The 12442-nt window shown below is 37.9% G+C and overlaps 1 protein-coding gene and 1 pseudogene across 3 annotated transcripts in view; one reads left to right on the top strand and one right to left on the bottom strand.

Annotated features, from left to right (window-relative positions):
* Positions 1-12442, top strand: part of PAPOLA (poly(A) polymerase alpha) — a 97634-nt gene that overhangs the window by 43106 nt on the left and 42086 nt on the right. For 2 of the 3 annotated variants that reach the window (XM_077819336.1, XM_077819337.1), the window contains exons 12-14: positions 133-217; positions 5379-5432; positions 6371-6490. In XM_077819336.1, coding sequence (XP_077675462.1) covers positions 133-217; positions 5379-5432; positions 6371-6490 — 259 coding nt within the window. Of the gene's footprint in view, positions 1-132; positions 218-5378; positions 5433-6370; positions 6491-12442 lie in introns of those variants that run through there. The other variant, XR_013346427.1, reaches the window with a different exon arrangement.
* Positions 7842-9599, bottom strand: LOC144265805 (E3 SUMO-protein ligase ZBED1-like; annotated as a pseudogene).

Raw genomic sequence — 12442 nt, forward strand, 5'->3', positions numbered from 1 at the left:
ACCATTGGATTAAAAAAGAGCAAATTAGCAGTTAACTTGAAATAACCTTTGTTTAGTTTATGGACTGTTTTTGTGGATACTTGGTGTGGATCAACTGTGTGAAAAGGATTTAAATGTGTTTTTATAATTCAGGTCTTGCTATCACAGATGAAATTTTGCTGAGTAAGGCAGAGTGGTCCAAACTTTTTGAAGCTCCAAACTTCTTTCAAAAGTACAAGTATGTATTTTATGGCATGGCAGACATGTTTAAGTTTCTTATCATTTACAAAAAAAAAAAATAAAAATGGTACTTTATAGACAGGCACTTGCATCAGTAGCGTTAAGTATGGTTGAACACTTCCATTAGAAACCTTTAAAGTGCTATATCCTTAAAATAAAATTAAAAAAAAAACTTGAAAGTTCTCCGTTTTGTTGAAGGGTTTTTCTCCTGGTTAATTTTGAGATCAGTTTTGCAGTACTTTCATTTTTTATAGGAAAGAGACTTAAATAACATAATTATACTGCTTTTTTTCTTTTCCATAGTATAATTGATCACCTTAATAGACTATGATCAGATATGCAGAATGTTACTGGAGAGCTATAGAATTAGTAGGTTAAAACTAGGATACTTGAGTTAGAAGTTGGTTTGACCAATTGGTGAATGTTCCAGGTGGTGGTAGTGAGCTGCTATTGTTGATAGAACCCAAAATCAAGTCAAGTAAAATGAAGTCTGCCTCTCCACAAACAAAATATTTTTTGAGGAAATTAGCCCTAGAAAGTAGATATTTAAAACTGTTCCACTAGAAAGATGCATTTCTTTTACCATAATGGTAAACAACATACATTTTAATAATAAAATATATCCTTTAGTACATTTGGCAGCTCAATCGACTAAAGTTTTTACTAGTTTTTCCTCAGTAAGAAATAAAGCTGATCAAGGCTTCAGAATATATTCATCTTTATTGCAGCTAGTTTATTTCTAACTGCCGTGTAATGTCGTTACATTAGGGAAAAGTTTGCAGAATTTTTATCCTTAAACATTTATTTTTAAGAGAAATCTAGGAAATGAATTCTTGAGGTTTAACTGACATTTTAAGGGTTCCTACTGGTATGTTGTGGTTGTAGGGGAGAAGCTTGTTTAAATGTATACTGGATTTGCTGAAAAATGTAATTTATAATAAATACAGATTATTAAAATATATGGACTACATTTTATTTGCCCTCAATTTTGTTGGAGACCCACTTTTGGAGTTAAGATTAAATATTTTCTACAATTTTGTTCCTGTTTTGGGTGGTTATGTATTAATCTAAACAAGATTGAAATATACAGTTTTCCCCCATTAAAAAAAAGACTGATGACCATCATAATGTGTCTGTGTTTTGTTTCTGTATCTTTTGGATGATAAAAGCTTTAAAACACCTGAACAGCTTTTATGTTGTATCTTGGAGATTCAATTTGAAAGCTTTTAATGGACACTGTAAGGTGATTTCATTTTTTAGAAAGTGAATTTTTGTTTTCACTCTTGTGTTGTTGTTAGCACTGCCCTCTAAAAAGGCTGAAAGTACATCCCCTTTCAGTTTGCCAAATACTCTCTCCCAGTTTTGAAGGTAACAGACACTAACAGGGCTGAGTTGACTTGAAATAAGACCTATTTAATATAGTTTTATATCCTGGCATGTGCATCGGCATCAGTAATTACAGCAGCATAGCAGTGGATGTAGTCACTGCAAGCAGTGAGTGCACAAGCTTTGTAGGTTCTACTTAAAATGACTGACTTCCTGATTTCTTGACAATGGAGTGGTACATGGAAGCCTATTAATATTCAGAATTGGGAGGACTTTGAAAGTAATAATTACAATGTATAAAAGAAAAATATTAGTCTTTTAAAACTTTGATTAGTCACTTTTAATAACTCTAAATACAAATGCATTATCAGTAATAATAAGAAATAATAATAAGAAACTTGTGCTACTTTGGCCAAACCTTTTGATCTAAAAACTAGATTTCTTTCAACCTTGGTGGTTATCCTTGTACAGTTCAAACCTCTTATTGCTGAAACTTTAAAATGTTTGGTGCTCTACAAGACACAAGATGACATGGTTCCTGCCTTGAAGTTCACCTTTTAAAATAATATCAAACCTGTTTGACTCTTACCCCATAAATGCATAGATTTTAAATGTGTATCACTATTAATGAGAATTACCTTGGTAAACAATACATCAGCAGCAGAATAGACAGTTAATTTCTCTCAAATGATTTTTTAATTTAAGTGAATTCCAAATATTCTAGAGAACTTCGGGGGTTACTATATATCCTGCATTGCAGGGGATTCAAAATAGAAAAGATTGTCTGATTTGTCTGAATAGTTGCCAATACTTCAAATTTGAGAGACCAGAGTTCAGGCTGTTTGCACTTGTTACTGTTTCCATTTTCTAGATGGGAGAACTGTGTTAAGGAGACAACAGAAAACATCACATCTGGTGTGCTCATACAAAAATTAACAAACAAAAAGTTACCAACATGGTGTAACATCTGAATGTAGTTACATGACAAAAGTGATGGACTCTTTCCATATTAGCGTTTAAAAATAAAAACTGTATGGTAATAAAATACTCTCCATATACAATGACTTTAAACACATTGTACAAACTTCAGTAAACAAAATCAGTTGTAGTAAATAAAAAAAAAAAGGAAACTAATATATCTTGTGCACATAATAAGACTTTACATTTATTAACTCAATATAACTAAACCTAGATTTGGAGAAACCTTATTTAAAGTAGGCAAGTCCAGATCGGTACCCTCAATTGTTCATTACAATATTTTTTCCAAAACATTCTGAATAAAAGAGGCACAACAGGATATATGGCTTTTGGCTTTTTATGTGATTATGGATATTTAAAATGGAGTGCAGTTCACTAAATCCTCATTCAGTAGTCTTGATTTTTAAAAAATTGCTCAGGAAGAGGCATAATGGAGGAAAACTCAAATGTTTCTGACAGGTATATACTGTACTTCCCAATAGTGGTGTCACTGCTAAAAAATTGTTGTAATAGCTGGATTATTATTTTCTTCTAACCTCATGGTAAAGCACCAAAGACACTGTAAAGTTAAAAGAATTATGTAAGAAAATCAGGGATTGAAAATTACAATAAGATGTTACTTGCTATTAGTCATAGGACCCATGACAACTTTTAAAATCCAATGTTTTGTGAAGCACCAGTGGCTAGAAACTAATACTCTCTCACTGGAAAGCTGGAAATACTCGATATCCTGTGATTAAATTATTTCTCACTCTGCTATGCAACACAAAATCCTTCCTTAAAAATCACAAAATCCTGGTTATCTTGATTTCCCTTCCTTCTCCTCCTCTTCAATTCCAATCTGCGTTCACTGACCCTGTCTAAACAAGGACAGTTAATAGACTTGAGTTTATTTAAAATCCTGATTTCAGTAACGATGGTTTAATTGTTTAAGAGATTCATAATCGGAATATGAAGCATCCTTCACTAACCAATCAAGGATTTTAGATTTATCAAGCTGTTTTCATAGAATTGTTCTTAAAAGCCTTTAAAGCTCCTTTAAAGAGCAGCTTCCAACAAATCACTAGAAAATTAATGTTTTTAAATACCTAGAAGTATGTCCACTTCACTATAAAAATCTTTTACTACTAAGGTTCATTTCGCATTGTGAGAGATCCTGTTGGTGTGTCAAGTAGAAAAATTTAAAAAATCTAGTGCTCATTAAGCGGAATTGGTATTAAAATTACATAAGAGTATAAAGTCAGATAATGTAGGAGTAATATTTAAAAGACCCTTAGTTTCTGCTTCAGGTGCGTGAATTTGTGTGCAATAACATTGCTGAATTCATGGAACAGCACTCTGAAAAGAATCAATTGTTGTCTGTAACTGTGACACTTCACATTTTTAAGTAGTATTTTAGTTCTGTAGAATTTAAACGACTTATTAGTGGTTTCTCAAGTATTTTTTAAAAAACTGATAAAATTGTTTTACTAAGACAGAACATTTCTTTGCATCAGGTGCTTCATGATAATATTAACATAACCAAATGAATCTTATAGTAAAATTTCATTTTAGCCACTTTTAAAAGAAAATAAATTTCTTCCTCCCTTCCCCCTTTCGTTTCTTAAAGTACAAGCCTTTGAATTCTATTAGTCCAGAATACTTTAGTCCATTTTCCCCCTTAGACCTAGGTAAGGTATGTGTGTGCATATTGATTAATCTGTTGGTTTTGAGTTACTTTTATAGTGACTTGTGGACTTGCAAGTTTTCCTACAATTTTGTGGAATTGCATCACAATGTTTCACTATTACTGACCTTGCAATTTTCTGGACAGAAGGTTTTGTGTTTTGTTTTTTTTAAGATAGTGGATAAATAAATCTGTGTGTAACCATGAAATACACTATGATATAGCTCCTAATCTTACTGGCCTTAAAAAATTAGGCCCCAATCTGGAAAAGGTTTAGGTATGCATTAATTTTACACAGTGAGTAATCCTATTCAGTGTATAAATTTACCTGTCCAAATCTTTGCAGGTTTAGGTCTTAGGCATGTAGAGTGCAGCTTTTGAGATCATTTTACAAGATCTTCTTGAAATTATTATTCCATTAATCTTTTAAAAAATAACCAAAATTTAATTCATTCCTTGTCTTTAAATGAGGTTCCCTTGCCCATCCACCTCCCTTGAGCTTAACTGTTCTAGTTCTTCCTTCATTAAAAATATTTTGGATTTTTATGCAGTTAGAGATTTTTGACTCAATATATTGAAAATCTGTGAGTATAGTAGATTATTCTAGAGTAAATCCTGAAGTCTCTGATTAATGGGGAGAGGAAAGACACTTTAGGAGGCTTCAGGAAAAATTGTCTGGAAAACCTATTAAAGTTGGCAATACTTGTATTACCTTTCATCGCTATATTTACCTTTTTGATAAAATACTCAAACCAGCGTGTCAAACCAGTCATCTAGCTATGTCTTGAGAAAAAGATAATTGTGACGAAAACACCAGATGGCTGCACTCTGAATATTTGTTTTTTATTTTTATTTCTTTTGCTTCCACAAAGTGAGTAGCATTCTGCAATTGGCGATTTAAGTCATAGTCGCACTTAGTTGAGATTCTGGCGTAAGAGCTACTGCATTGCCATGCATTTATTACCCTTTTGTTGATATTAATGCAGCTGTGGACGTCAATGTGAGTTGAATTTTTTTTTGAAAAAATATCTGTTAATACCAGACTCCTCTGCAGCCTCTTGTAGATTGTTTAAGCTCTTTATTTTATTCTTCTGTCTGCATTTGTAGCTTAAACTAATAAGGATGTTAATAACTGTGAATGTCCAGTGTCAGACATAAATAGAATAGCCTGTTGTCTTTATCTTCAAAGGCATTACATTGTACTTCTAGCAAGTGCACCAACAGAAAAACAGCGACTAGAATGGTGAGTATCATGCATGCTGGGGGTTTTTAATTCCTCAAATTACAGAATAATTTTATCCAACCAACCTGAGATGTAAATGAACAAGTAATACATATATTACGGAAAAAATTCTGGGTAGAAATCCCAGTGCCTGATGGGGCTAAAACATTGTCGTGGGTGAAGATTCTATGCTCTGGAATTAAATAGATGAAGACAATTAATAATGTTGCTCTCTTTCATTAATCCAGAAATTCATTAAGGAAACAGAATGAAGGAGGATATTATTGGCTGCAGTACTCTATTTAAAAGGACCTGCAAAGGTTTAAAAAGATATTACCTTGAGTTTTATGATGTATGGAGAAGGCCTGAATAGCTAGATCTCATTCCTTCTCCTCTGTTTTTTATTCGGGGTTCTCCGATATTTGAGTTCTCTCACCTTAGTTGAAGCAGCGGAGGTGTTGAATCTTCAAAAGATACATCTTTTTTTTTCACATGTTTAGGCATTAGAGTAAAATAGCTTTTAAAAAATCCAAAAAACCTTAATCTGAATACAAATTAATTCCTCTCTCAATTTTCTGCCTTCAGCCTTTCCTGGCTAGGGTATTATTTGATTTCTGAAGACTTACCAATGCATAGTAACTTAATTACTACACCCAGGAAAATCTTTCATTGTTGATGTCATTTTGGGCACAGGCAATTTGGACAAGGTCGTCATGACTTCAAGACAAGATGATGTGGAATTCCACTGAACAAAGCTACATGGCTTTGTTGGAAAGTAATATTAGGATATTTGTCTGGAGTGAGCTTGTCTGGCTGAGTATTTAGTTTCTTGGTATTTCCAGATATTGGTTTAACCAGAACATTTTGGCTTTTTCCTCCCAGAAGTGTGTAGTTGTATTTCAGGTATTTTTAAACTGCCACTTATTAGTAAGTGTTTTTTTGTTTTTTTATTCATTTAGGGTGGGCTTGGTGGAGTCAAAAATCCGAATTCTAGTTGGAAGCTTGGAAAAGAATGAGTTCATTACACTGGCTCACGTGAATCCTCAGTCATTCCCAGCACCCAAGGAAAATCCTGACAAGTAAGCCAAATCCTCACTCTTTAATGCAATAATTGAAGGACATTCTATGCAGATAACTGAAAATTTACAATTTACATTATTCAAATCCATTACTGAAATGGATGAACATTTAATTAAAAGTAAACTTGACTAATGACTTAAGTTGTCAGCAATTATTGGTAAAGTCTGGCATCCACTTACATAAAAATCACTTGGCTAGCGCACAGATACTTTTGTAGCAGTAGTAATACCTTAATGGAGAGATACAACTTCACTAATTAGCACAATATATACTGTGCAAAGTTGCTATAATACTAACCTTGGTATTCCCCTCTTGTGCTTCAATTGTCTGAGTGACTATTACCAAAGTCTGTTGTTATGCTTTTATTAGTAGCACTGAGAATCAAGCAAGAGTCACAGACTCAGTCTCTTATTGATTTCATTATCAGCCTAAATGACAGCTTAGTTAGATTTGGAGTTTTGAAATACATCTATAGCTAATAGCTTTTGTTTTTTAACTTGCCAATGATTAATGTTTTAGGAAACACTAATGTCTGGTACCTGTAGGAAGAAAGCAAGTACATGTTTCAAAACTGACATTAGGATGTTTGGCAAGTTCTGATTCTGTTGTTTTGCTTTCCAGACTGTTAGGACTGTGTTTTGGGCTTGGTTGGTTGGTTTTTGGCCAGAAAACTGCACTTGACTTGGTGTTTTCTATGTATCAATTGCCATAGCCAGATTAGTGAGAGGTTATTTATGTCAAGTCTGAGGTTGGGAAATAATTTTTTGTGAACAGTTCTAACATGTATTTTTGCAGGTGTAACATTTTGACTTTGTGTTGTCTGTAGCGTGTAAAGCATTTTCATATTGAATTTAGCTTTAAAATCAGTGCTCATTTCATTATGAAATATCTACAGAAAGTCCACGTGACCTTTTACACAGGCTCTTCAACAAGGCAGTGGCTTCTTGGATTGGGCCCATTGGTGGCTGCTGTAAGCATAATTTAGTTGCACACCCAAAAAGTGAATTTGGGCAAGAGTATTTATAGAACTGTTTAAAATTAAGAAATTACTAGATAAAAATGAATTGCAATTAAGCAATAATAGAATACCATTTCTTTAAATATTTTGGATGTTTTCTACATTTTCAAATATTTTGATTTCAATTACAACACAATTCAAAGTATACAGTGCTCACTTTATTTTTTATTACAAACATTTGTACTATAAAAATCTTCAGTTCACCTTATTGAAGTACTGTAGTGCAATCTCTTTATTATGAAAGTTGAACTTACAAATGTAGAATTATGTAAAAAAAGAATAACTGCACTTAACAATAAAACAATCTAAAACTTTAGAGCTTACAAGTCCACTCAGTCCTTCTTGTTCAGCCAATCACTCAGACAAACAAGCTTGTTTACATTGGTGGGAGATAATGTTGCCCACTTCTTGTTTACAATGTCACCTGAAAGTGAAAACAGTCATTGGCATGGCGTTGTTGTAGCCAGCATAGCAAGATATTTACGTGCCAGATGCACTAAAGATTCATATGCCCCTTCATGCTTCAACCGCCATTCCAGAGGACATACGTCCATGCTGATGACGGGTTTTGCTTGATAAGGATCCAAAGCAGTGGGGACTGACCCATGTTCATTTTTATCATATGATTCAGAAGCAGAAAGTTGATTTTTCTCTTTTGGTGGTTCGGGTTCTGTAGTTTCTGCATCAGAGTGTTGCTCTTAAGACTTCTGACAGCATGCTCCACACTTCATTCCTCTCAGATTTTGGAAGGCACTTCAGAGTCGTAAATCTTGTGTCTAGTGCTGTAACTATTTTTAGAAATCTCAGATTGATATCTTTGCGTTTTGTAAAATCTGTTGTGAAAGTGTTCTTAAATCAAACAACATATGCTGGGTCATCATCAGAGACTGTCATAAGGTGGAATACAGGTAAAACCACGGAGCAGGAGACATACAATTCTCTTCTTTCTCCCCTCTCCCACAAGGAGTTCAGTCACAAACCTGCAGGGCTCAACTAATGTTTCTAGTTTTTGCAGTTTTTCAAAATCCTTACCTGTTGGCACTGATAGATTGTGCTTTTGAAGAGCTAATGTGCATGTGATAGTGGCTTTATTGCAAAGTAGGCTCTGAATCATAGCCAATGTGGAGTTCCATCTGGTTGAAATATCTTGTACAAGAGTCTTTTTTCTTTCTGTCCATTTGCAGCTTGTTGTATTCCTAGCTCTGTACTGTTATCTGGGCTGTGTTTGAAATGGCCCACAAGTTTTCTACATTTTGCCAGCACGTTTTCAAAACCACCATCACTGAGCGCCACTGTAATGGATCACTGCAGTCTGTGATCAATGCATATTATGTGTTCAATAGGCAAGTGACTGGCTGCTGCTACCATTTTATGTGCAGTCAGTACTAATTGTTACCTTTTCTTGAATATTCCATTCTTTCGCAACATAAATGAAATGCTCTGCACATGCTTCAGCATAATCTCTCTTCAGTATGAGTTACTGTTACAGCAAACAACTGCAGTGTCCAGGCAGCATCAGTAAGGTGTGCCGTGACATCAAGATAGCTGTGATTGCTCAAGGATGTCCAGTAATCACCAGTAAAAGCAACAGCCAGTGCATTTTTCAGAAGCTCCAACTTTGTAGTCTTCCTGTTGTCATATAGATCACTTATTTGAGATGCAATGGTTCCTTGGGAGGGCAAGGTGTATGACTGATTGGAAGATGCAATTTGAATAATATCTTAGCCCTCTAACCATTTACAATGCTGAGTGGTCTGCAGTCCATAGCTATCCGCTTTGCAGTAGTATTGGTTAAGGTGTTGTACTTTGTTTGATTCATGGGCTTGTAGCAATCCTGAAACTCTATAACTGTACTCTGTTGTGGCTGGCTGGATTAATTTGCTGGCGGTGGGTTACCTGTAGCACAAGAGCCATAAGCAAAAGCATGCTTAGAACATAGGTGGAAGTGCAGACTTGAAGTGCTTCTGTGGTATTGGGACTCAGCCATGCAATAGCTACAGATAAGTCTTTATAGACAAAAAACCATTTGGAAGTATTTTAAACATAAACTTGCCATTCGAAAGACCTGAACTGTTGCTGCTTTGCTCCATTAACTTTTTCTGATATTTAATCAGTCCAGATCATGAAAACACAGTAGAAATGTCAATATCTAGAATAATTCAATAAATTCTTCTATATAATCAATATATTAGTGTCCTTTTCAAAAGAGTCTTTGCCATGGATATGGAAAGATTTTACCTCAGGATTAACATTCAGTAGGGGACTGAATTGTGCAGGAGGCTTTTTTTAATTCTGCTGCTCCTGGGTTAGCCTTTTGTATACTATTTTGTATGTGTCCTTCAGAGGAGTCTTGGCTTTTTGAAAGGGGTAAAATTTTTTTATCCCAGAAAGTCAGTACTCTGGAGATGAGAGGTGTGTGAGTTATGCACGAGAAAGGTGAATTCTTGATGCTGCCCCAGTGGAGGTGGGTTTCTGAGGTCACCAGGTACACCTCCTGTCCGAAGAGTTTCATTTTAGAAATCTGCATTTGGTGTTGGGGGAGAATAGGGGAGGGGGGAAGTAAGCAAAGACTTGTACAGGAGGAGAGTCTGGGAGGGCAGGGGGTGACAACACGGAGTAGCATGCAATAACTTGTGCAGGAGGAGCGTGAGGGAGGTGTCTTGCTGCTGCTTCTGGAAAGGTGGCTTCTGGTACTGGGCTCGCCTCTTTTTACTGAGCTTGGTGGGCTCCCTTCAGCTGAGTGAGCCTTCGTTTGCAAGGGAGGGTGGATTTTACCTCAGGGACTCATACTACAGGGGAGGAGAGGCTGGTGCAGGGAGGCTGAGCTCACCAGGCCCATGTTCTCTATGGGGTACCCCTGGAACGAGTGGCTGGCTTGGGGCAATGGGGCACAACGCAGGGGGCTTGGTCCCGCAACTGAGGAGCGGGCCGGGCACAATAGTGCACGGGCCAGCTAGGGTGACAGTATGTCCCATTTTGGCCAGGACAGTTCCCTTTCTCAGCTCTGTCACAGCCATCCCTACTTTTTCACCAAAACTGAGCATTTGTCTTGGCTGCAAGGCAGAGCAGAGAGTGGCAGCTTCTGCACAGAGGCCAGCTGAAGACAGCACTGACTGCCAGCAGGAAAGCAGAGAAATTTGCTGCTGGCGGGCAGTGCTGGCTTCAGAGCTGACCCCTGCGTGGCGCAAAGCTGGCCAGGAGCAGGGGAGGGAACTGGGGAGGCTGGGAATTCAGCCCCAAGTGCAGTCGGCACGGAGCTCAGCAGGCATGGGGGTGTGGAGGTCAGCCCCAGGTGGCCCAGGGCTCGGAGGGTGGGGGAGGGTCAGCCCCCAGCTGTAGGTGGCATGGGACTCAGGAGGGGGGTGAGCTCCCCAACTTGGAGAGACAAGGTCATCCGCAGCTGCAGGTGGCACGGGGCTGGGGGGCGGAGGGTCAGCTCCCGAGTTTGGGGGGCATGGGGCTCAGGAGTGGGGGTCAGCCCCAGCCATGGGCAGCACAGGGCTGGCTTGGGGGAAGACCCCACTATGGGCAGTGCGAAGCTTGGGGGCAGGGAGGCTCAGGCTCAACCCCAGCCCTGGGCGGCACGGGGCTGGGGGGGAGAGACCCTGCTGTGGGCAGTGCAGAGCTTCTGTGGGGCTCAGGCCCGGATGTAGGGGGTTGGTGAAGGCATGGGGCAGGTGGCTGGGGCAAGTCCTGCAAGTGCGGGGGTGGCTCGGGTGAGCCTCTGGCCATCCTGTTTTTACTTTTAAAAAATACTTCTCTGCTGGAGCTGGCATGAGAACCATGTCTTTCTGTAGCCTCTTCTCTTTCCACCCGCCCTCTGGTGGCTTCTTGCGTTACTGCACCTGACCCGAGGTAGGTTCTTTGGAGCAGCTGATGCTGCGCCCTCCCCCCCCCCCCCCCCCCCCATTGTCTGAGATTAACATGCTTTTAAAAAATTAACGTATTATTTATGCTGTGCGTTAATGGCAGTTAACTGGCAGCCCTAGAAATTACCTGTTCAAAGTAGTTGCTAACAGATCTTCTTGAAACGGTGCTGAAAATGGTCTGACTAATGGTGTAAAAGTGTCAAAATTATTTTCATTTACAGAAAGCATATTTGAAATTAGTTTTGCTCTGCCTATACTAAGTCCATGTCCACACTACAAACTTATGTTGACTCAAGTTACGTCTGCATACAGCCGCCCAGTCAGTACGTCACTTGTGCACATGCGTGCTTGGCTCCTTGTGTTGGCAGTGCATGTACTCACCAATTCATGTTTGTTTTTGATGCAAAGTGTAGTGCATCATGGGTAGGTATCCCTTTGTGCAACCCGCCATCATCCAGTGCACAGTCCTTTGGGGAGATTTGGCAATGCATGGTGTCATAAATATAAAGGGAAGGGTAAACACCTTTAAATCCCTCCTGGCCAGAGGAAAAACCCTTTCACCTGTAAAGGGTTAAGGAGCTAAGATAACCGCACTGGCACCTCACCAAAATGACCAATGAGGAGACAAGATACTTGTCTGGGTGGAGGCAGAAACAAAGGTTCTCTCTGTCTGTGTGATGCTTTTGCCTGGACCAGAGCAGGAATGAAGGTCAGAACTCCTGTAAAGAGTTAGTAAGCAATCTAGTTAGATATGCGTTAGATTCTGTTTTGTTTAAATGGCTGATAAAATAAGTTGTGATGAATGGAATGTATATTCCGGTTTTTGTGTCTTTTTGTAACTTAAGGTTTTGCCTAGAGGGATTCTCTATGTTTTTAATCTGATTACCCTGTAAGATATTTACCATCCTGGTTTTACAGAGGTGATTCTTTTGCTTTTTCTTTAATTAAAATTCTTCTTTTAAGAACCTGATTGCTTTTCATTGTTCTTAAAATCCAAGGGTTTGGGTCTGTGTTCTATGCAACTCTTATGCAAATTGGTGAGGATTTTTATCAAGCTTCCCCCA

This window comes from Eretmochelys imbricata, chromosome 6, assembly GCF_965152235.1.
Source record: "Eretmochelys imbricata isolate rEreImb1 chromosome 6, rEreImb1.hap1, whole genome shotgun sequence".
Classification (NCBI taxonomy): Eukaryota; Metazoa; Chordata; order Testudines; family Cheloniidae; genus Eretmochelys; species Eretmochelys imbricata.